The 26,093-nt window shown below is 43.3% G+C and overlaps 1 protein-coding gene across 1 annotated transcript; it reads left to right on the top strand.

Moving 5' to 3' along the window:
• Positions 1–16,345: 16,345 nt before the first annotated feature.
• LOC121569428 (C-reactive protein) lies at positions 16,346–18,996 on the top strand. The gene is made up of 3 exons (XM_041880378.2): positions 16,346–16,454; positions 16,607–16,677; positions 18,260–18,996. Exons 1-3 carry the CDS (start codon positions 16,447–16,449, stop codon positions 18,889–18,891), a joined length of 711 nt encoding a protein of 236 aa, XP_041736312.2. The 5' UTR covers positions 16,346–16,446; the 3' UTR covers positions 18,892–18,996.
• The last annotated feature ends 7,097 nt before the right edge of the window (positions 18,997–26,093 follow it).

Genomic DNA, 26,093 nt, shown 5'->3' with positions numbered 1-26,093 from the left:
AGCGTTTGACAGTGATGAGGGGTGGTCGTTTGACCGCAGACCCATTACCGACGCAGGCAATGAGGCAGTGATTGCTGAGATCCTGGTTGAAGACAGCGGTGGTGTATTTAGAGGGTAAATTAGTCAGAATGATATCTATGAGGGTGCCCATGTCAACGGATGTAGGGTTGTACCTGGTAGGTTCCTTGATCATTTGTGTGAGATTGAGGGCATCTAGTTTAGATTGTAGGACGGCCGGGGTGTTAAGCATATCCCAGTTTAGGTCACCAAGCAATACGAACTCTGAGGATGGATGGGGGGCAATCAATTCACATATGGTGTTCAGGGCACAGATGGGGGCTGAGGGGGGTCTGTTGCAAGCGGCAACAGTGAGAGACTTATTTCTGGAAAGGTGAATTTTTAGAAGTAGAAGCTCAAACTGTTTGGGCACAGACCTGGATAGTATGATAGAGCTCTGCAGGCTATCTCTACAGTAGATTGCAACTCCACCCCCTTTGGCAGTTCTATCTAGACGGAAAATGTTGTAGTTGGGAACGGACATTTCAGAATCTTTGGTGGCCTTCCTAAGCCAGGATTCAGACACTGCTAGAACGTCAGGGTTGGCGGAGTGTGCTAACGCAGTGAATAACTCAAACTTACGGAGGAGGCTTCTGATGTTAACATGCAAGAAACCAAGGCTTTTGCAGTTACAGAAGTCAACAAATGATAGCGCCTGGGGAGCAGGAGTGATACTGGGGGCTACAGGGCCTGGGTTAACCTCTATATCACCGGAGGAACAGAGGAGGAGTAGAATAAGGATACGGCTAAAGGCTTTAAGAACTGGTCTTCTAGTGCGTTGGGTACAGAGAAAAAAAGGGGCAGATTTCCGGCCATTGTAGAATAGATTCAGGGCATTATGTACAGACAAGGATATGGAAGGATATGAGTACAGTGGACCTAAACCTAAGCGTTGGGTAAAGATGAAAGAGAGAGCATCACTGGAGGCACCGATTGAGCCGGTCTCCGTGTGTGGGGGGTGGGACAAAGGAGCTATCTGAGACAGGTTGAGCAGGACTGGGGGCTCTACATTGAAAAAGTACAGTTAGAACTAACCGAAACAGCAATAGGCAAGGCATATTGACATGGGGAGAGAGGCATAAAGCAGTCACAGGTGTTATTCGAGAGAGCTAAGACAACAGCTGGTAATGGCAACGAAAGTTTGAGCTGAGGCTAAACAGATAAACAGGATGGGGTACCGTATAAAGGAACAGTCCAGCAGGCATCAGCTGTGTAGCTGAGTGATCATAAGGTCCAGTGAACAGCAATAAGTAAGTCTGGGTGCAGTTCAGTGGCTGCTACGCTACATGCGAGCTGGAGGCACGGCTGTTGATGATTGCGTGTGCTAGCGGGCCGGGGCTAGCAGATGGATCTTCGTGGTCATCGCAACGGGAAGCCTGTTGAAACCATATCAGATGATTACGTTGGCAGACCAGTCGTGATGGATCGGCGGGGCTCCGTGTCAACACTAGGAGGTCCTGTCCAGTTGACAGAGAGGTAGATAGCCAGGAGATGGGCCTGGCTCGAGGCTAGCTCAAGGATAACTGGGGTTAGCTTCAGGACAGTGGTGATTAGTCAACAACTCATGATAAATGAAGTAAAGGTGCTGTGGTTGCAGGTTCACCTGCCTCATCTGAAACCTCTTCTTTTAGGGTGCTGCTTTAGGTCACCAAGTGCAAACTGTCAGTATCTGGAGAATATATGCGTGATAATACACAAGGTCTCTGATGCTAACAGTGAAATGTATTTTCTTGGTGACTTGAACGTTGAGTTGATATATTCTACTTGTCCTCTCAAGACGAAGCTTCTTACTGTTACTATTGCCTGTAACATGACCCAGGTTATCCCTCAACCAACTAGAGTGTATACCAATAGTGTTGGATCTGTGACATCCACTTGCATTGATCATATCTTCACCAATGCTGCAGAGCTTTTCTCCAAAGCAATATCAATTCCAATTGGCTGTAGTGACCATAACATTGTGGCAATAACAAGGAAAGCCAAAGTACCAAAAGCAGGGCCTAAAGTTATTTATATGAGATCATACAAAATGTTCTCTCTGGACTCCTCTGTTGAAGATGTAAAAACACACGCATGTTGGTCTGATGTGTATAAGGAGGAGAATCCAGGTGCAGCACTTGGAGTATTTCTACAATTATTCTTGCCAATTGTTGACAAACATGCACCTGTTAAGAAACTAATCCCCTGGATCAATGATAAATTGAAAAAAAATGTATGGTTAAAATAAATTACACAAAAAAGGTGGCAAACAAGTGTCACGGATTCAGCCGAGGCTGCCCCTCCTCCTTGCTCAGACAGGCTTCGGCGTTCATCGTCACCGGAGTACTAGCTGCCACCGATCTATGTTCTACTTGTTTTGTCTTTATTGTACACACCTGGTTCCCATTATGTCCATGATTTGTTCCCTATTTAACCCTCTGGCTCTCATTGTGTTGTGTGCGTGTTTGTTCTATGTTTGGTGTGATCAACTGGTGAGCGGGATTGTTCTCCCTGTGTGGAGGTTATGTTAATTTATATTTACGAGTAAAGTACGTTGTCTACTAGCTCTGTGTCCTGCGCCTGACTCCGTTCTACCGCTGCACACTGACGCCTGACAACAAGTCAGGCTGCTCAGCTGATTGGTTGACAGACTGTCAATTGAGAAATGTTGTGACTAATCTTTTTTTTAAAAAGAAGAAATTATATTACCAAAACAAGATAAACATTAATTGAAGTTGATAGGTCATTTATAACAAAACCTTTTGATATATCCAGTCATTTCAATAACTATTTCACCAGTAATGTGGACAAATGGAGAAGTGAAATGATAACATGGAACTGTGAACCATCATATTTGTCTATTGAAGATCTAATAATGAATGATAAGGCTTGACATTTTGAATTTGGTCAAGTTTGTATCAATAATGATAAGCCACCAGGTATAGACAACCTGGATGGGAATCTATTGAGAATGGTAGCAGACTGTATTTCCCCCCCTATTTGTCATGCCTTTAACCAAAGCCTAAAGGAGTGTGTGTGTCCACAGGCATGGAAGGAAGCTAAAGTAATTCCACTACCTAAAAATAGTAAAGCAACCTTTGCTGGCTCTAACAGCCGCCCAATCAGTTTGTTGCCTTTTCTTAGTAATCAAATACAATGCAATTTTTTAAAGAACAAGTTAACTACTGACTTTCAGCATACATATACGGAAGGGCACTAAACTTGTACTGCACTGACTCAGATGACTGATGATTGGCTAAAAGAAATTGATAATATTGTTAGATTTCAGTGCAGCCGTTGATGTTACTGATCATAATTTGTTCTTGAAAAAGCTCACTTGATATGGCTTTGTATCACCTGCCATCACAGGCTTGGAGAGCTACTTATCCAATAGAATTCAGAGAGTATTCTTCAATGGGAGCTTCTCTAACATCAGATATGTACAGTGCGGTATCCCTCAGGGCAGTTACGCCTTGGGCCGTTACACTTCTCTGTTTTTACAAATGATTTGCAGCTTGTCTTATCAGAATCTAAAATGACTATGTATGCTGATGATTACACACTCTACACATCAGCACCTACCGCCAGTGAACTCACTGAGACTCTTAGCAAGGAATTACAGTTAGTGTCAGAATGGGTAATTAACAATAAACTGGTTTTAAAGACATCTAAAAACCAAAAGCATTGTATTTGGTTCAAAGCATTATCTTAGACCTAAACCTCATCTGGAGTTGTGCATAAAGGGTATGACCATTGAACAAGTTGAAGATGCTGAACTCCTAGGAGTAACAATGGATGGTCCGTTATCATGGTCAAGTCATATTGACAAAATTGTTGTGAACATGGGGAGAGAATTTTGTCATAAAAAGATGTTCTGCATTTTCGACACAAAAATTAACTGTACTAGACTTTGATCTTGTCCAATCTTGATTACTGTCAAGTAATATGGTCATGTGTAGCAAAGAAAGACTGAGCAAAGCTACATCTGGCTCAATTCAAAGCAGCACGCCTTGCCATTAACTACACACACAGAACTAACATCAACAACATGCATGATAGTCTTTCATGGTTGAGGGTTGGCGAGAAATTGACTACTTCAATTCTAGTCTTTTCTTTAAATAAATGTCTGTGTAAAAAATAAATAAAAATAAAATGCCTAACCACTTGTATAATCTATTTACATACACTTCAAGCAGACATACATAAGCCACCAGACATGCCACATCTTCACGATAGCCAAACAAAAATTGGATTTAATAAATTGCTCAATTATGTATAGAGCCATGTCTTTGTGGAATGCTCTGCCACCAGAGGTTACTCGGGCAAAAAGCAAGTTTAGCTCCTCTTTCTAAAGATCTAATTTAACTGTAGTGTATGTAAGAATATGAATATGTATATACAGTACCAGTAAAAAGTTTGGACACACCTACTCAATCAAGGGTTTTTCTTAATTTGTACTATTTTCTACATTGTAGAATAATAGTGAAGACATCAAAACTATGAAATAACACATATGGAATCAGATTTTAGATTCTTCAAAGTAGCCACCCATTGCATTGATGACAGCTTTGCACACTCTTGGCATTCTCTCAACCAGCTTCATGAGGTAGTCACCTGGAATGCTTTTCCAACAGTCTTGAAGGAGTTCCCACATATACTGAGCACTTATTGGCTGCTTTTCCTTCACTCTGCAGTCCAACTCATCCCAAACCATCCCAATTGGGTTGAGGTCGGGTGATTGTGGAGGCCAGGTCATCTGATGCAGCACTCCATCACTCTCCTTCTTGGTCAAATAGCCCTTACACAGCCTGGAGGTGTGTTTTGGGTCATTGTCCTGTTGAAAAACAAATGATAGTCCCACTAAGCGCAAACCAGATGGAATGGCGTATCGCTGCAGAATGCTGTGGTAGCCGTGCTGGTTAAGTGTGCATTAAATTCTAAATAAATCACTCACAGTGTCACCAGCAAAGCACCCCCACACCATCACACCTCCTCATTCATGCTTCACCGTGTGAACCACACATACGGAGATCATCCGTTCACCTACTCTGCGTCTCACAAAGACATGGAGGTTGGAACCAAAAATCTCACATTTGGACTCATCAGACCAAAGGACAGATTTCCACCGCTTGTGTTTCTTGGCCCAAGCAAGTCTCTTCTTCTTATTGGTGTCCTTTAGTAGTGGTTTCTTTGCAGCAGTTAGACCATGAATGCCTGATTCACGCAGTCTCCTCTGAACAGTTGATGTTGAGATGTGTCTGTTACTTGAACTCTGTGAAGCATTTATTTGGGCTGCAATCTGAGGTGCAGTTAATTGCCGATTTCTGAGGCTGGCAACTCTACTGAACTTATCCTCTGCGGAAGAGTTAACGCTGGGTCTTCCTTTCCTGTGGCGGCCCTCATGAGAGTCAGTTTCATCATAGCGCTTGATGGTTTTTGCTACTGCACTTGAAGAAACTTTCAAAGTTCTTGACATTTTCCGGATTGACTGACCTTCATGTCTTAAAGTAATGATGGACTGTCATTTCTCTCTGATTATTTGAGCTGTTCTTGCCATAATATTGACTTGGTATTTTACCAAATAGGGCTATCTTCTGTATACCACCCCTACCTTGTCACAACATAACTGATTGTCTCAAACACATTAAGAAGGAAAGAAATTCCACAAATTAACTTTTAAGAAGGCACACCTGTTAATTGAAATGCATTCCAGGTGACTACCTCATGAAGCTGGTTGAGAGAATGCCAAGAGTGTGCAAAGCTGTCATCAAGGCAAACGGTGGCTACTTTGAAGAATCTCAAATATGAAATATATTTTGATTTGTTTAACACTTTTTTGGTTACTACATGATTCCATATGGGTTATTTCATAGTTTTGATGTCTTCACTATTGTTGTACAATGTAAAAAAATTTAAAAAATAAAGAAAAACCCTTGAATGAGTAGGTGTGTCCAAACTTTGGACTGGTACTGTATGAATAATGTGTAAATAGTATTTTTGTTGTCTCTAGGTGTCTTTCCCATATGTAACTCATATTTTGTTTATATATACAGTATTTTTTTTATTTAATGTAATATTTAATGTTGTTCTTGTCTATTACTCTTCTGTACTTTGTAATGTATTTGCACGTATAATATATTTAGTATAGTTCTATCTAAAAAGGAAAACTTTTTTAATGTTCATTATTTTACATTTTAGTAGGATGGTAGGATGGTTCTCCCCTTCCTCTTCTGAGGAGCCCCACTGGTGTGTGTGTGTGTGTGTGTGTGTGTGTGTGTGTGTGTGTGTGTGTGTGTGTGTGTGTGTGTGTGTGTGTGTGTAATATAATGATTGTCAACCTAAAATATTGTTATATAATAAAATATAGAGTTTATATGGGTTTTATACACATTGTCTGTATAAATAGCCTCTAAACTATATGCAAACAGACCATAAATGTCTCTTTTTTTTATGTCAGGTCCTGTGTGTTCAAGTAGGCCCTGAGGAGACATAAAGGACGGTCCTAAACACAGATACAGAAATGAGCACAGCACCGGTTATCAAGTTTAGGATATGCATATCATCCTCCTGTTTTTATTCTAGTTTTATTCTACTCTTCCATCTTTCAGGAACAGCTTCTCCCTGACTGGGGATCAGCCTGCATTTCTTCATCACCCTGTAGCAGTATTAGACATTTGTCCAGGTCCCCAGGATACAGGGACGTGGATAGGGCTCCGGCTTGCTACGGCATTGTGGATGGGGATAAAGGAAGGGCTTAAACTGCGAGCTATGGCTCAGAGGATTGCCAGTTCAAAACCCAGTGCTAGACACTTTTTTTTTTCTTTTTCTGTTTTAACCCTTTCACAAAAATTAACCCGTCAAACTTTGAATAGCAGGTCGATTTATCCAGACAGGATCCACTGCTGAAACCTGAATATCAACAAATGCACACACGGCTACACTCTGCTCCGGCGCTGTGATCTCAAAAGCGCATCTAGGCATAATTAAAAGACAGCTTGTTCCTGTCAATACAAAATAACTAGAAGGCTACTCCAATTTACTTCACAGCCTACAGCAACATCACACACTCAATCTTGCAAATGTAGATTTGGTTTGTTGCATTGAAAGGGACTGATATTATGTTGATATAATTAACAATTTCCAGAATTGACCCTTTGCTAAGCCCCACCCCAGAGTTTTGGGCAACCAATTGCAGAGCTCCAATGGAAAGAAACTGTCGTTGAGTACGACACCTCGGACAAGCTTATGTTTCAAACACATGAAAGCGGCAATGGCATAAACGGAGAGTTTTCTTTAAAAAAATAATTAATGGCTAAATCATTTAACACTGCACCAGGGGTACTTGCTACTGTGATTCCTGAAATATAGAGCCTATTGATGGAGTAATTTTTTTAATCTAAAATTATACTTTAGTTACATTGTTTGCTAGCTCAGCTGGTTAGCTAGCTCTCAGTCTCATTGACAACAAATGTTGCTAATGCTAGGTACACTACATGACCAAAAATATGTGGACACCTGCTCGTCGAACATCTCATTCCAAAATCATGGGCATTAATATGGAGTTGGTCCCCCCTTTGCTGCTATAACAGCCTCTACTCTTCTGGGAAGGCTTTCCACTCTTCTGGGAAGGCTTTTTTATGTTGGAACATTGCTGTGGGGACTTGCTTCCATTCAGACACAAGAGCATTAGTGAGGTCGGGCACTGATGTTGGGCAATTAGGCCTGGCTCGCAGTCGGCGTTCCAATTCATATTCATACACAAACTCATTCACACAACGAGACGAGCACTCAATAGGGGTTAACCAATTGAAAGGAAAGAAAGTCAGTCAAATAATTAAATAATAAACCAAAACACAGCACACGATAGGAATAAATGAATATTGAAGCACTTCTATGTAACTCAATTAAAAATAAAGCACACATGGAAAAATAACTAAATAGAACCATAGGCACACGTGACAGACTCACACAGTTTTATGCAAGATTAACTAATTTAAACCAACCCATCTATTGTTCTCTCTCACTTCACATACACACACACACTCAATAAATAAAAATGATGTATAGACAAAGCATTACTTGTGAGAGACACTGATGTTCAATGAATACATCAATAATGAAGGTTAATATAATGAATGGTAGGCCTGCTTCTACTCTCATTAATCACCAGATAATGTGATTTTTAACCAAAGATTTTTGGGATCCATTACTGGGAGTGACAGGTTAGCTACTGTTTGGTGTAACACAGAGAATTTTCACCCAACCGTAACTTGGCGATACTATCTTCGTTCTTGATTCAGTCAAACATGTATCTTCTAAAATGTCTGTTTGAATTTAGAAAATGCTCCATGATTAAAAGTACATTAAAAAATTATCCATGAAGTAATCCAACAATGTGTGCGCCGCCATCTTGTCTATTTAACCTTCTCTTATTAATTGAAACTGGTGGGTCTACCCCAAAGTGTCACATGTCATGATGAAACTCACCTGTCTCGATCAATGAGAGATTTGAAATAGATAAGATTGCGGCGTACACATTGTTAGAATACTAACACCTAGTAATTACATTATAGGCACATATTACATGTACTCTGTGGTGTACTAGTGTTATTATCCTCCCACTTGGATTGAGCTTCCAGAAGCCTTAAAATGAGGGCCAGGTTGTCAGGATGGGTAATGCACTTTATAAGTACACATTAATTAAAAGTAAGCACCCCTAAAGATACATTTCACTTTGCAGCAGCAGCTAATGGGGATCCATAATAAATACAATACAAATACAAACTAGCTAAATCCTGTGTAACACCTGGTAATTTCATAATACTTATGCAGATATTGCTCTGTGATGTACTAGAGGGTTTATCTCCCACTTGGATGGCAAGGAGGTTCAGGTTGTCATAATGGGTAGCGTACAGATTCATTATAAGTACATTTGTTTATTATAACCTTGGATGACACCCGTATGGTAGACCCCAGTCAGTAAGGTTGACGTACACTCACCGGCCAGTTTATTAGGTACACCACCACGTTCACGAAAATGGATCGCTCCTACAGACAGTGAGTCAGGTGGCGGTGGCTTGCTATATAAAGCAGGCAGACAGGCATCAAGAAGACATTAATTTACTCTTCGATTAAACGTTAGAATGGGCAAAGCGACTTTGAGCGTGGTATGATCGTTGGTGCCAGGTGCGCCGGATCCAGTATCTCAGAAACGGCCACGCTCCAGTGTCTAGGGTTTACCGAGAATGGTGCGACAAACAAAAAACATCCAGTCAGAGGCAGTTCTGTGGGCGAAAACAGCTAGTTGATGAGAGAGGTCGAAGGAGAATGGCAAGAATCGTGCAAGCTAACAGGTGGGCCACAAACAGACAAATAACGGCAGAGTACAACAGTGGTTTGTAGAATGGCATCTCGGAAAGCACAACTCATCGACCATTGTCACGGATGGGCTATTGCAGCAGACGACCACACCGGGTTCCACTCCTATCAGCTAAAAATACCATTTTGAAAAGAAGGTTGACGACATCCGATCCTCATTTGTTAAGTCATATGACACCGCTGGTCCTGCTCACACTACCCTACCCTATGCTTTGACTTCTTTCTCCCCTCTCCTCTCGCCTTACACAGGAAGCGGCACAGGTCCTAATCCAGGCACTTGTCATCTCCCGTCTGGATTACTGCAATTTGCTGTTGGCTGGGCTCCCTGCCTGTGCCATTAAATCCCTACAACTCATCCAGAACGCCGCAGCCCGTCTGGTGTTCAACCTTCCCAAGTTCTCTCACATCACCCCGCTCCTCCGCACACTCCACTGGCTTCCAGTTGAAGCTCGCATCTGCTACAAGACCATGGTGCTTGTCTACGAAGCTGTGAGGGGAACGGCACCTCCGTACCTTCAGGCTCTGATCAGTCCCTACACCCAAACGAGGGCATTGTGTTCATCCACCTCTGGCCTGCTGGCCCCCCTACCTCTGGGGAAGCACAGTTCCCGCTCAGCCCAGTCAAAACTGTTTGCTGCTCTGGCACCCCAATGGTGGAACAAGCTCCCTCACGACGCCAGGACAGCAGAGTCACTCATCACCTTCCGGAGACACTTGAAACCCCACCTCTTTAAGGAATACCTGGGATAGGATAAAGTAATCCTTCTACCCCCTCTTACCCCACCCCAAAGAAAAAAAAAATATATATATTGTAAAGTGGTTGTCCCACTGGCTATCATAAGGTGCATGCACCAATTTGTAAGTCGCTCTGGATAAAAAAAAAATGTAAAAACAAGAGGAAGCGGCTCCAGTGGACACGCGATCACCAACACTTGACAATTAAGGAGTGGAAAAATATTGCCTGGAACATGACAGCGAGTTCAGTTTACTTGAGTGGCCTGCGTAGTCCCCAGACCTCAACCCAATAGAGCATCTTTGGGATGAGATGGAGTTCGCTGTTCGCAGCATGAATGTACCTCTGTCCAATTTGGAGCAACTGTGTGATGCCATCGCATCAGCATGGACCAACGTCCCTTGTAAAATGCCCCGAAGAATTCAGGCTGTTCTGGAGGCAATGGGGGGTCTGAACCGGTACTAGATGGGAGTAACTAATAAACTGACTGGTGAGTGTATATCTGATCTGTTTTTGTAAACTTAACCAAGTTAACCCAGCTCGCGCTCGCCTTTTGCCGCCTGATGGCCCGCTGCAGGCATACATGGGCAGCGTTCCGGGTCTCTTCCGAGTGCCGAAACCACTCATCCACCGCAGGAGCCTCGATCTGGCTCTGATGCCAAGGTGCCAGGACCGGCTGATAACCTAACACACACTGAAAGGGAGAAAGGTTAGTGGATGAGTGGCGGAGTGAGTTTTGGGCCATCTCTGCCCAGGGGATAAAACCCGACCACTCCCCCGGCCGGTCCTGGCGATAGGACCGCAGAAACCTACCCACATCCTAGATAACTCTCTCCACCTGCCCATTACTCTTGGGGTGAAAACCTGAGGTCAGGCTGATCGAGATCCCCAGACGTTCCATGAACGCCCTCCAGACCCTTGAGGTAAACTGGGGACCCCGATCCGATACAATATCCTCAGGCACCCCGTAGTGCCGGAAGACGTGTGTAAATAGGGCCTCAGCAGTTTGTAGGGCAGTAGGGAGACCTGGCATAGGAATGAGACGGCAGGACTTAGATAACCGATCCACAACGACCAGGATCGTGGTGTTCCCTTGTGAGTAGGGAAGGTCCGTATCAAAATCCACCGATAGGTGGGACCACGGCCGTTGTGGAACGGGTAGGGGTTGTAATTTCCCTCTGTGCAGGTGTCTAGGTGCCTTACACTGGGCGCACACCGAGCAGGAGGAATGTAAACCCTCACGTCCTTGGCTAAAGTGGGCCACCAGTACTTCCCACTAAGACAGTGCACTGTCCGACCGATTCCAGGATGACCAGAGGAGGGTGACGTGTGAGCCCAATAGATCAATCGATCGCGAATCTCGAGCGGCACGTACATACGACCCTCTGGACACTGGGGGGGAGTGGGCTCGGTACGTAACACCCGCTCGATGTCCGCGTCAACCTCCCACACCACCGGTGCCACCAGACACGATGCCAGAAGTATGGGAGTGGGCTCAATGGACCTCTCCTCTGTGTCATACAGTCGGGACAGGGCGTCTGCCTTAGCGTTCTGGGAACCTGGTCTGTAAGTGAGAGTAAACACAAAACGAGTGAAGATCATGGCCCACCTTGCCTGGCGAGGGTTCAATCTCCTCGCCGCCCGGATGTACTCCAGATTGCGATGGTCAGTCAAAAATGAGGAAAGGGTGTTTAGCCCCCTCAAGCCAATGCCTCCACACTTTCAGAGCCTTAACCACAGCTAACAGCTCCCGGTCCCCCACATCATAGTTGCGCTCCGCCGGACTGAGCTTCTTAGAAAAGAAAGCACAGGGGCGAAGCTTTGGTGGCGTACCCGAGCGCTGAGCCAGTACAGCTCCTATCCCAGCCTCGGACGCGTCCACCTCAACCTGGAATGCTAAGGAGGGATCCGGATGAGCCAGCACTGGAGCCGAGGTAAACAGGTCCTTCAGATGACCAAAAGCCCTGTCCGCCTCAGCTGACCACTGCAGTCGCACCGGTCCCCCCTTCAGCAAGGAGCTAATGGGAGCTGCTACTTGACCAAAACCCCGGATAAATCTCCGGTAGTAGTTGTCAAAACGCAAAAATCGCTGCACCTCCTTCACCGTGGTTGGAGTCGGCCAATTACACATGGCCGAAATGCGGTCAATCTCCATCTCCACCCCTGACGCGGACAGGTGGTGCCCTAGGAAGGAGATGGACTCTTGGAAGAACAGACATTTCTCCGCCTTCACATACAGGTCATGCTCCAACAGCCGACCAAGCACTTGACGCACCAGGGACACATGCTCGGCCTGTGTAGCAGAGTATATGAGAATGTCATCAATATACACCACTACACCCTGTCCGTGCAGGTCCCTGAAAATCTCATCAACAAAGGATTGGAAGACTGATGGAGCATTCATCAACCCGTATGGCATGACGAGGTACTCATAGTGCCCAGAGGTGGTACTGAATGCTGTCTTCCACTCATCTCCCTCCCGGATACGCACCAGGTTGTACACGCTCCTGAGATCCAATTTTGTGAAGAAGCGCGCCCCGTGCAATGACTCCGTCATACTAGCAATGAGCGGTAGTGGATAACTGTACTTGATAGTGATCTGATTGAGACCCCGGTAGTCAATGCACGGGCGTAAACCTCCATCCTTCTTGTTCACAAAAAATTAACTTGAGTAGACAGGTGAAGTGGATGGCCGAATGTATCCCTGCCCCAGAGATTCAGAGACATATGTCTCCATAGCCGCCGTCTCTTCCTGTGACAGGGGATACACGTGACTCCGGGGAAGTGCAGCACCTACCTGAAGATGTATCGCACAATCCCCCTGTCGATGGGGTGGAAATTGAGTCGCCTTCTTTTTACAGAAGGCGAGAGACAAATCGGCATATTCGGGGGGAATGTGCATGGTGGAGACTTGGTTTGGACTTTCCACCGTAGTTGCCCCTATGGAAACACCTACACACCTCCCCGAGCACTGACTTGACCATCCCCTGAGAGCCCTCTGTTGCCATGAAATCGTGGGGTCATGAGAAGATATCCAGGGAAGCCCCAACACCACTGGAAACACAGGAGAATCAATCAGATAGAGACTAATTGTCTCCTCATGACCCTCCTGCGTTTTCATCCAGAGTGGAGCTGTGACCTCCCTAATCAGGCCTGACCCTAAAGGGCGACTATCTAAGGCGTGTACAGGGAAGGGCACATCAACAGGAACAATAGGAATCCCTAAACTACGGGAAAACTGATGATCAATAAAGTCCCCAGCTGCGCCTGAATCTACGAGCGCCTTATGCTGGGAATGAGGGGAAAACTCTGGAAATACAATATCAATACACATATGCGCAACAGAGAGCTCTGGGTGAGTCGGGTGCCTACTCACCTGAGACGGTCCATCAGTGCTCTGCCTACCGCCTCGACTCCTGAAAGACCCTCCCCATCACCAACCAGCAGTGTGTCCTCCGCGGCCACAGTTGGTGCAGGAGATGGCCCTCCTTCCATTCTCCCTAAGTGCAGCACCTCCGAGCTCCATAGGAGTAGTGTCGGAGGTGCTGGGGGATGGAATGGACAGCCCCTGATCCGGACGTCCGCGGGTTGCCAACAGGTTACCCAGCCTTATCGACATGTCCACCAGTTGGTCCAGGTTAAGGGTGGTGTCCCTGCAGGCCAGTTCCCGACAAACGTCCTCCCGGAGGCTGCATCGGTAATGGTCGATCAGGGCCCTCTCATTCCATCCTGCGCTGGCAGCCAGAGTCCTGAAGTCCAGTGCAAAGTCCTGTGCGCTCCTCCTCCCCTGTCTGAGGTGAAATAGACATTCCCCCGCCGCTCTCCCCTCCCGTGGATGATCGAATACCACCCGAAAGCGGCGGGTGAAATCCTCATAGCGTACTGACGCTGCGTCTATTCCTCCCCACTCGGCGTTGGCCCACTTGAGCGCTCTTCCAGACAGACAGGAGATGAGGGCGGACACGCTCTCGCATCCCGAGGGAGCCGGGTGGATGGTAGCCAGGTAGAGCTCCACCTGGAACAGAAAACCCTGGCACCCGGCAGCTGTACCATGGTATGCCCTCAGGAGCGAGAGCCGAATCCCACTGGACCCAGGTGACGAAGGGGTGGACAGCGGTGTGGGTGGTTGTGTAGTTGGAGGAGGTGTAGGACCACCACCTCTCTCCCATCGCTCCATAGTGTTCAACACGTGCTCCATTGCGGTGCCGAGAGTCTGGATCATGGTCGCCTGCTGTTGGACACGTTCCTCCATTGATCCGGACGAAATGAATGTACCTGCTGACTCCATAATTTGGTGCGTGTTTCTGTCAGGATGTCAGTGTGATGCGGTGGGACGAAGTCAGGCGCAGGACACAGAGCTAATCGAAAACGTACTTTACTCGTAGGTAACGTAAATAACATAACCTCCACGCAGGGAGGAAACAAACCCGCTCACCAGACGACAACCAAACATGAACAAACACGCACAACATACAGTGGGAGCCAGAGGGTTAAATAGGGAAGTAATCAATACCTAATGGGAACCAGGTGTGGACAATAAAGACAAGACAAGTAGAACACAGAAACATAGATCGGTAGCAGCTAGTACTCCGGTTACGACGAATGCCAAAGCCTGCCCGAGCAAGGAGGAGGAGCAGCCTCGGCTGAATCCGTGACAGTCCTACCCAACAGTGCAATATCAAACAAGTATGACTAATAAGAAAAAAATAATAAACATGAGAAACAAGAAATAAGAGTGGAAGCTATATACAGGGTCAGTGCCAGTACCAAATTTACAATGCGCAGGGACCTGGACTATTTGAGGTAGATATGTACACGTAGGCAGGGATTATGAGAAAGTGACTGGTAGAATGATAAATAATAAAAATAATAATAATAATAGTAAACAGTATGGCAGCTGGCATAAGTGGCGGGTGGGTGTGTGCGTGGTGGTGAGTGTGTGTACAGTATGTAAGTGTGTGGGTGTGAGTGTGCGTGTGCATGTACGTGTGCGTGTGTGTGTGTGTGTGTGTGTGTGTGTGTGCAAGAGTGTCAGTGTAGGCGTGATAGGTGGATATACATGTAAATAGGGCTGAAAATTGACTGGTAGCAGGAATATAAGAAATAATTACAGTAATATACTAATAGTAATATATAAACAGGAGTAATGGCAACCAGTAGCAGGATAAATAGATAGATACTAATCATAATGGCAATCAATAATCAATGAACTGCAGCGTAGTGGTAGTGATACATCTAATCAATAATCATTTTAGCAGCAGCATAGGTGTGAAGGAGAGCACTAGTTGCAATTTAAAAGCCTTATGGCCAGTGGATGGAAGCTGTTTAGCTTTTTATTCGTTGTTAAACCACTGTAATTACAGTTTGCAATTACCACCAGTTACATGTTATTATGATGACAGTGTAACTATGAGTTATTAAAATTAACTATAATACTAGTTGCAGTGATAATCACACATGTAATTACACTGTAATAATGAAATGTTACCCAACCCTGTATATACAGGCGAAAAACTTTACTCCAGGAAGTATTCTCATCTGGTAAGCATTGGAGTTCACTACTGGGGAAAAGGTGTTCAGGGAGAAAAGTGACTTTAACTGCTAGCAAAACAAAAGCAAGAATCATTCCCCAGGTATTGATAATGTTGTGTTACAAATTACAATGACAATAATCATAATGTTATGTTCATGGCACCTTTCACTCTAAAAGTCATTGTACAAATCAGTATTCCTGTGTATTAAGTAAATATGTTTGATGCCAGAAAGAAAACATAGGAAGCTCTGAAAATAATAGTGCAATACCGTGCTTCTACACCTGCATTACTAGCTGTTTGGGGTTTTAGGCTGGGTTTCTGTACAGCACTTCGAGATATTAGCTGATGTAAGAAGGGCTATATAAAATAAAATTGATTGATTGATTGATATCTCATACTGATTTTTCTGTGTCTTTCTTTGATGTGTGTGCAGATGTGCAAAGTGCAAAGTTTGTTATTTTCAGAGGAGAATGAAACAGAAAACCAGGATGTCTTTATTGACTTTTTCCCTGTGTGTGTGCACAGGTTGTTGTGTAAACAGAGATGAATAACCTTGCAGGTTTGATTGAATCTGACTGATAAACAGTACCAACCCCATTCAAATTCCCCTGAAATGACACTGATGACTCAAGTGGGAGTTGTATGTATTCTTCCCCATTGGTCATTAATCATTACACCCATTCCAACCGTCGATTTAAAAAGAGGAAAACAGAGGAGGTTTCAGGTAAAACTGGTTTGCTTCCCTTCATCAGGATTCCCAAAAATATGGAGAGGTAATTTTCAATCCCAATGACTATTGTGAACTCCACAGTCAATTCAGCATCATTTATACATTTTTTTGCAAAGAACTCCGAATGGTTCTTGATGGCTGATTTAATAACAGTAGGTGTGATACTTTCAGTAATTTGTTGTTCTCTTTCTACAGTGCACTCAAGCTAATGGCGAAGCTGCTGTTTTTGCTGGCCCTGATTTATGGCTATTATGGTGAACCTCAAGGTGAGAGATTATTTGAGAGAGATTCTATTCTTACCCTGTAAGCAGTCTAAAGTCAAGGTATGACAGCAATTCATGCTTTGGTTTTGTTTGCTTGGACACTGTTTCTTAGACCTGGAATATAGTTTAAACTATGCTTTGTGGAATGTAACTATTTATCCGGGGGAACATATACTTACTTTGGAGGTGACTACAACTATTTGAATACAGATCTCAGAAAGTCACTACCTTTCAAAACGATTTTAATACAGTTCTCAGAAAATTACTGTTTATAAACTATTTGAACACAGATCTGAGAAACCAACTACTTTTAAAAATTATTTGAATACAGATCTCAGGAAGTGACCACTTTTCTGAAATACAAACTAACATGATTTTCCACCTATCTTGGCTGTAGTTGATTCAAGAAGGCAGTTTTGGGATATTTAGTTTCCTTTCGACACTTAATAGACATATTCTGTTACTGTTAGCATTCTCAATAACACTTAACATTAAACTGTTCTTGTGCCTGTGTAATAAAACTGTGATTACTTTTGGAGCAACATTTTGTTAGCATGTTGATGCATAATACTTTGGTAATTGCATTTTAATTGCATAGCAATGAGCTGAGAATTTTTGTAACTAGGAATAGTGACGTTTCCTTATTCCACTCCTGTAGCTCAATTGGTAGAGCATGGCGCTTGCAACGGCAGGGTTGTGGGTTCGATTCCCATGGGGGGCCAGTATGAAAAATGTATGCACTCACTAACTGTAAGTCGCTCTGGATAAGAGCGTCTGCTAAATGACAAAAAATTTAAAAATATATAATAACTCCATTATTATGCAATTCTAAAGCAATTTACAATGTCCTATGTAACAGCACTGTTGCTATTGTAATAATCACAAAGTTACTACACATGTATTGGAACTTGATGTCAAGTGATACTGTATTACCTTATGTCTCACTCTTTATGAAAATATATTTGTTAGTCATTTTGAAGCTGCATATCTAAGAGCCCTCCAAACCATGTGCTTATGATCATATATTTAGACTAATTCAACTAACTGTTGTAGTTTTTTGGTTCTTCATCAAATATTTGGCAGCCATCAAATAATTTTTTATTTTGTTTTCAAATAATTGTACATATTCAAATACCTTCAAAAATGATTTAGTTTTCTGAGAGGTATTCAAAAATAAATTTCTGAGATCTGTATTTGAACATCATATTTTTTTTGCCTTTAGTTGAAACGCTATATAAACTATATTCGACTACCTCAAGAATTTGAAAAGTTGTTATTTTAGAAATATATTACAAAATACAACTATTTTCTGCCCAGGGCTGCTGTTACCAAATGCTAACTTGTTTTAAATTTGTGGCACAAATCCAATGCAAGTCAATAGTACCGATATTAAAAATGTTTGTGCTTCATGTCCAAATCATCTATAAGTAACTTCATGGAACTACACAATCAATTTTAGATGATTTGGACATAAAGCTTGAATATTTTTAATATTGAGACTATTACAGTAACTCGCATTGGATTGACTTCCGGGTTTGTTTTAACATTATTTAATGGTGAGTTTGACTCTCTACATTTCCTACAGATCTCTCAGGTAAAGTGTTCGTAATCCCAATGGAGACAAGCACCTCACATGTAAAGCTCCATTCCAACATCTCAAAGCCTATTTCTGCTATGACCATGTGTCAAAGGTTCAACTCTGAGCTAGAACGAGGCCAGTCTCTTTTTTCTCTGGCAACCCAGTCTCATCACAATGATTTGTTGTTGTTCAAAAGATCTAATGGTATATATCGAGTGCATATCAAAGATGCTTCACTGGATTTCTTCAGGTTGCCAGATTCAAAAAATGAATGGATCTCCATCTGCTGGACCTGGGACTCTAAAACTGGTCTGACCCAGCTGTGGGTGAATGGGAAGCGAAGTGCACGAATGATTCTTAAACCTGATGCATCTGTAACTGGCGAACTAAGTATAATGTTAGTTCAAGAGCAAGACAGTTATGGCGGAGATTTTGACACCTCACAATCCTTTGTGGGGGATGTTACCGACGTCCACTTCTGGGATATTGTCATCTCTCCCTGTGAAATAAAATTGTATATGGAGATGAATAGATTTACTCCAGGAAATATTCTCAACTGGAAAGCATTGCAGTTCACTATTGAGGGGAAAGTGTTCATAGAGAAAGGTGACTTTACAAGTGAATGTTATAATTATTAGCAAAGCACATGCAAAAAAAATTGTAACATCAGATGCATGGTTGTTGTTCTGTTGTGTCATACTGTTGTTTATTTCTTGAATCAAATCAATAAATCTTTGATTTGAGATTTTCTCTTCTCTGCTCATGACTCATTAGTGACATAAAATATAAATAAACAAATATAATGTAAGTAATATATACAGTGCTGCTTGAAAATATGTGAACTCCTTGTGCAATTACAGATTTTTTCAGTTTTTACCATTAAATCTTCATTTAATCAGAACCAGTCTTTTTGATCTGACATAACAGGTTTATATTTACCAATACCGTATGTTGGTGTAGAGGAAATCATGCGTGTAGTAGAAAAACAAAATTAAAAAGGAATTAGTGCAGGTGCAAAATAAGTGAACCCCAAGTTGCATTGGTTAAATCAAGTAGGTAAGTAGAATCAGGTGGGTAAATAATTAGCCACCAAATGAACCAATCAAAGGAGAGATCGTTAGGGAAGAGTTTGGGCGGGACTCTGATAAATAGAGATAAGATACCTGGTCAGTTTGTTGCAAAGCACACCATGCCGAGAGGAAAGGAGATCTCAGAGGACATCAGGACGAGGATAGTGAGAGCACATCAGTCTGGGGAAGGCTATAAAATAATCTAAAAAAGATTTGAGCTCCATCAGTCCACCGTGAGGCAAATCATTTACAAATGGTGAGCATTTAACATGACAGCAACTCGGCCTAGCAGTGGAAGCCCTTCCAAAATATCCCCAAGAGCCACAAGAACATTAATAAATCAGGTGAAAGCCAACCCAAACATAACATCTAGAGATGTGCAGACCTCCCTTGCTTCAACAATAAGAACTCTGAATCGAAATGCCATTCATGGGAGGGTTGCTAGGAAGAAGCCTCTGCTGTCAAAAAATAACCAAACTGCCCGTCTTAACTTTGCCAGATACCACCTGGACAAACCTGAAGGTTTATGGAAGTCCATTCTCTGGACCGATGAGTCCAAAATTGACATTTTTGGTCACAATTGATACCGCTATGTTTGGCAAAAACCGAACACTGCTTACCACCAAAATAACCTTATCCCAACAGTCAAGCATGGTGGTGGGAATGTCAAGATCTGGGGCTGCTTTTCCACCTCTGGACCTGGACGACTCCACATCATTAAGGGAACCATGAATTCTGAGGTATACCAGGAGATTCTTGAACAGAACGTCAGGCCATCAGTCAAGGAGCTAAAGCTGGGCCGAAAATGGGTCTTCCAACAAGACAACTACCCAAAGTATTCAAGCAAATCTACCAAAGAAGGGATCAGGTGAAAGAAGATTCGTTTTTTCGATTGGCCAAGTCAAAGTCCTGACCTAAAGCCAATCGAGATGCTGTGGCAGGACCTGAAGTAGGCAGTTCATGCCAGACACCCCTCAAACCCCACTCAATTGGCTGTGTTCTGTAAGGAGGAGTGGGCAAAAATCCCTCAAAACAGATGTCAGAGACTGATTACTGGCTATAGGAGACATTTAGTCCAATTTATCGCTGCTAATGAAGGTGCCACAAGCTATTGACTGAATGGGTTCACATATTTTTGCACACCTCAAATCAGAGTTTCTGTTAAATAAACCACTTTTGTTAAATAAACAATGAAAATATATCATATTTATTTGTTTCTGTCATTTACTTGGAATGTCTTTATTACGAATTGGTTTAGATAAGGATTTTATGTTTATTTTAATATTTTATAGCAAAATAATGACTAGCCCTGTAGGATTCACATACTTTAAAGCAGCACTGTATGTAAAAATGAAGAGCACAGAACTATATGAATGGGTCTCAGACTGGACACAGTGGGAGTCTAGATCCTTAGTCTCCATTGATACCATTCTCAGATAGTCGTAAGAAAACGCTGCATTTGAATCATCACAGTTTAAACCTAGAATTCTTAAAATAAGCAGGAAATCCGTAATCCTCCAACCAGGATTTCTGGAAAACCTGGGAATTTTGGAAAAGTTAACGGAATTTTGCAACAGTATTCGGGATTCAAATTTAGCATGCAGAAACCTGTGTCAGTTATAGCTGCTCATATCAAATTACGAAATGCAGTATCTCTATTAGCCTGTACGTCAACTCCTTGGTGAAGTGGACAGGGACCAGTTGTCTAAATAACCAAGCTGACCTACCAGTGTTGAATGCCCATCATGCTCACTTTTCTCGTTTCCATTTCAATCAAACCTTCTGTCAAGTTCATTGTTTAGCTAAACAACAACAATTCTATATGTGGTCAAACAGTATAAGATACACAGTGCATTCGGAAAGTATTCAGACCTTTGACTTTTTCCACATTTTGTTAGGTTACAGCCTATTTTTAAATGGATTAAAAATAACATATCATCAATCTACACAAAACACACCATAATAAAGAACGGAAATATCACATTTACATAAGTATTCAGACCCTTTACTCAGTACTTTGTTGAAGCGCCTATGGCAATGATTACAGCCTTGAGTCTTCTTTAGTATGATAATACAAGCTTAGGTACACCTGTATTTGGGGAGTTTCTCCCATTCTTCTCTGCAAGGTTGGATGGGGAGCGTCGCAGCGCAGATATTTTCAGGTTTCTCTAGAGATGTTCGATTGGGTTCAAGTCCGGGCTCTGGCTGGGCCACTCAAGGACATTCAGAGACTTGTCCCGAAGCCACTCCTGTGTTAACTAGGCTGTGTGCTTAGGGTCGTTATCCTGTTGGAAGGTGAACCTTCGCCCTAGTCTGAGGTCCTGAGCGCACTGCAGCAGGTTTTCATCAAGGATCTCTTTATACTTTGCTCCTTTCATCTTTCCCTCCTGACTAGTCTCCCAGTCCCTGCCGCTGAAAAACATCCCCACAGCATGATGCTGCCACCACCATGCTTCTCCGTAGGGATGGTGCCAGGTTTCCTCCAGACATGACGCTTGGCATTCAGGCCAAAGAGTTCAATCTTGGTTTCATCAGACCAGAAAATCTTGTTTATCATGGTCTGAGATTCATTTAGGTGCCTTTTGACAAACTCCAAGCGGGCTGTCATGTGCCTTTTACTGAGGAGTGGCTTCCGTCTTACCACTCTACCATAAAGGCCTGATTGGTGGAGTGCTGCAGAGATGGTTGTCCTTCTGGAAGGTTCTCCCATCTCCACAGAGGAACTCTGGAGTTCTGTCAGAGTGACCATCGGGTTCTTGGTCACCTCCCTGACCAAGGACCTTCTCCCCCGATTGCTCAGTTTGGCCTGGCGGCCAGCTCTAGCAAGAGTCTTGGTGGTTCCAAACTTCTTCCATTTAAGAATGATGGAGGCCACTGTGTTCTTGGGGACCTTCAATGCTGCAGACATTTTTTGGTACCCTTCCCCAGATCTGTGCCTCGACAAAATCCTGTCTCGGAGCTCTACGGACATTTCCTTCGACCTCATGGCTTTGTTTTTACTCTGACATGCACTGTCAACTGTGGGACCTTATGTAGACAGGTGTGTGCCTTTCCAAATCATGTCCAATTAATTGAATTTACTACAGGTGGACTCCAACCAAGTTGTAGAAACATCTCAAGGATGATCAATGGAAACAGGATGCACCTGAGCTAAATTTTTAGTCTAATAGCAAAGGGTCTGAATACTTAAGTAAAGTAAAGTATTTCTAAAAACCTGTTATCGCTTTGTCATTATGGAGTATTGTGTGTAGATTGATGAGGATTTTTATTTATTTAATACATTTTAGAATAAGGCTGTAACGTAACAAAATGTGGAATGAATACATTCTGAATGCACTGTATATACACTACCAGTCAAAAGTTTGGACACACCTACTCATTCAAGGGTTTTTCTTTATTTGTACTATTTTCTGCATTGTAAAATAATAGTGAAGACATCAAAACTATGAAATAATACATATGGAATCATGTAGTAACCAAAAAAGTGTTGAACAAATCAAAATATATTTTAAATGTCAGATTCTTCAAATATCCACCCTTTGCCTTGATGACAGCTTTGCACACTCTTGACATTCTCTCAACCAGCTTAATGAGGTAGTCACCTGAAATGCATTTCAATTAACAGGTATGCCTTCTTAAAAGTTAATTTGTGGAATTTCTTTCCTTCTTAATGCATTTGAGCCAATCAGTTGTGTTGTGACAAGGTGTGTGTGGGGGGGGTATACAGAAGATAGCCCTATTTGGTAAAAGACCAAGTCCATATTAATGCAAGAACAGCTAAAATAAGCAAAGAGAAACAACGGTCCATCATTACTTTAAGACATGAAGGTCAGTCAATATGTAAAATTTCAAGAACTTTGAAGGTTTCTTCAAGTGCAGTCGCATAAACCATGAAGCGCTATGATGAAACTGGCTCTCATGAGGACCGCCACAAGAAAGGAAGACCCAGAGTTACATCTGCCTCAGAGGAGAAGTTCATTAGAGTTAACTGCACCTCAGATTGCAGCCCAAATAAATGCTTCACAGAGTTCAAGTAACAGAGGAGACTGCGTGAATCAGGCCTTCATGATCGAATTGCTTCAAAGAAACCACTACTAAAGGACACCAATAAGAAGAAGAGACTTAATTGGGCCAAGAAACACGAACGATGAACATTAGACCGGTGGAAGTCTGTCCTTTGGTCTGATGAGTCCAAATTTGAGATTTTTGGTTCCAACCGGCAGAGTAGGTGACCGGATGATCTCCACATGTGTGGTTCACACTGTGAAGCATGGAAGAGGAGGTGTGATGGTGTGGGGGTGAAGGAAAAGCAGCCAACAAGTGCTCAGCATATGTGGGAACTCCTTCAAGACTGGAACTCCTTCAAGCTGGTTGAGAGAATGCCAAGAGTATGCAAAGCTGTCATCAAGGCAAAGGGAGGCTATTTGAAGAATCTCAAATGTAAAATATATTTTGATTTGTTTAACACTTTTTTGGTTACTACATGATTCCATATGTGCTATTTCATAGTTTTGATGTCTTCACTATTATTTTACAATGCAGAAAATAGTACAAATAAAGAAAAACCCTTGAATGAGTAGGTGTGTCCATACTTTTGACTGGTACAGAAGGCTGCTGAGGGGAAAACGGCTCATAATAATGGCCGGAATGGAGCAAATGGGATGGCATCAACCACCTGGAAACCTTGTGTTTGATATATTTGATACCATTCCACTAATTCTGCTACAGTCATTAACAGGAACCCGTTCTCCTCAATTAAGGTACCACCAACCTCCTGTGATATATAGAGAATATGCCAAATGACAGACACATAGGCCTTTTCTCAATTGCATACATCCCGCGTCCTTTCTTTACTCTCCTTGTCTCCTTCTCAAAACCCATTGGAGGAAAGGTTAGAGGGGAGGGACCTATGACTTTCTCATCCTATGGGTTTTGAGAAGGAGATGAGTAGAGAGGAGAGAGGACGTGAGGAGAATGCAATTGAGAAAAGGCCATAGTCAAATTATTTTTAGATATTATTGGTGGTGTCCTCATACAAGTACTTGGGATTTCACCTTGATGAAACTATGTCCTTTAAGCTCCACATTCAACATTTCCCTTTTTATTTAGGAACAAGCCTTGTTTTTCATTTCAAGCAAGTAAAGACCTTGTTGTAGCCTTTTTTTTGTTGCCTTTGTTGGACTATGGTGATGTTCTGTACATGAATGCCCCAGGGTCTTACCTGCACGCTCTAGACACACTTTACCATGCTGCTCCAAGATTTGTAACCAACACAAGACCTCTTGCACATAACTGTACCTTATATCAATTAGCAGGATGGCCATCCTTAACTGTAAGGCGACAGACTCACTGGTACATGTTTGTCTACAAGGCCATCTTAGGGCAGCTGTCACTATATTTAAGCACTTTATTCACCATACAGATAATGAACAATACCATATGAGATCAAAGAAATGCATTTTATATGATGTTCCCAACACAATAACGTAGTTTGGTTTGATATTTGTGCCTCTTAACATTCTCACTCATCATTATTCACGATTCATTCTTTGATATCCGTAATCATCATAGCATCCACATTAATGAAGAAGTGTTCAGAAACTGTTAAGATTTACCAGTATTAGAACCCAAATGCAGACAAGTACACCAAGCCAGAGAAGGTTTAACAGGTTTATTTAAAATGTTCAATAGTCCAGGTTTCCAATAATAGGGGAAGAGCAAGTCCAGGTTACAGGGAGGGTAACAGATCCAGGTCAGGGCAGGTGTGGTACCGTAATGTCCTAGTGTCCGTGGTGAGTCCAAAAGAGAGGTCCGGTAGTGGAGAGCAGGATGGTGGTGGCAGGAGTGAAGCGGAGGCAGGAGTCAGGTTCCAAATATATGGTCATCTTGACTATGATCTGACGATGAGTGGTAAGTTTGACCGGGTCTTAAAGGCTGAGGTGATTATGGTGAATGAGCTGCAGCTGGAACCCTGACTCCCGCACACCAGACTTCACTCCTGCAATCAAGGACAGACAGAGGGGAGGGAGAGAGCAGAGAGAGCTACCTAGCAGCAGTAGGCCTAACAGTACCCCCCTCTACGGACGCCACCTGGCGGCCGACGGGGCTTTATCGGGATGTAACCTATGAAACTCTCGGACCAGAGCAGGATCCACAATGAAGCTCCTGGGCACCCAGGAACGTTCCTCAGGACCATAACCCTCCCAATCCACCAGGTACTGGAAACCACGACCCGGCGGCGAACATCCAGAAGTCGCCGGACAGTGTAGACCGGACCCCCACCCACGATCCTGGGCGGAGGAGGGGACGAGAGGGCGGGCACAGAGGGCTAACCGACACAGGCTTAATCTGGGAAACATGAAAGGTGGAATGAACCCGTAGGGAGGCAGGAAGCTGTAGCTTAACCGCGCAGGGGTTAACAATAGACAGTATCTTGAACGGTCCTATAAAACGAGGCGCCATCTTCTTAGACTCCACCTTCAATGGAAGGTCCCGTGACTTCAGCCATACCTCTTGACCAGGAGAGTAACCGGGAGCCTGGGACCAGTGACGGTTGGCTTGCCTCTGCATGTACGCCGAAGCTCGGGACAGAGCTACCCTGGCCTTCCTCCAGACCTTGAAGCAGCGGCGCATGTGGGACTGCACCGAGGGTACCGCCAGTTCCCTCTCTTGAGAAGGGAACAGGGGAGGTTGATAACCCAGAGCACACAGAAAAGGAGACAAACCAGAGGAAGCGTTAGTCAAGGTGTTATGAGCATATTCCACCCAGG

Source organism: Coregonus clupeaformis, chromosome 1, assembly GCF_020615455.1.
Source record: "Coregonus clupeaformis isolate EN_2021a chromosome 1, ASM2061545v1, whole genome shotgun sequence".
NCBI lineage: Eukaryota > Metazoa > Chordata > Actinopteri > Salmoniformes > Salmonidae > Coregonus > Coregonus clupeaformis.
This window is presented reverse-complemented; position numbering and strand designations above follow the sequence as displayed.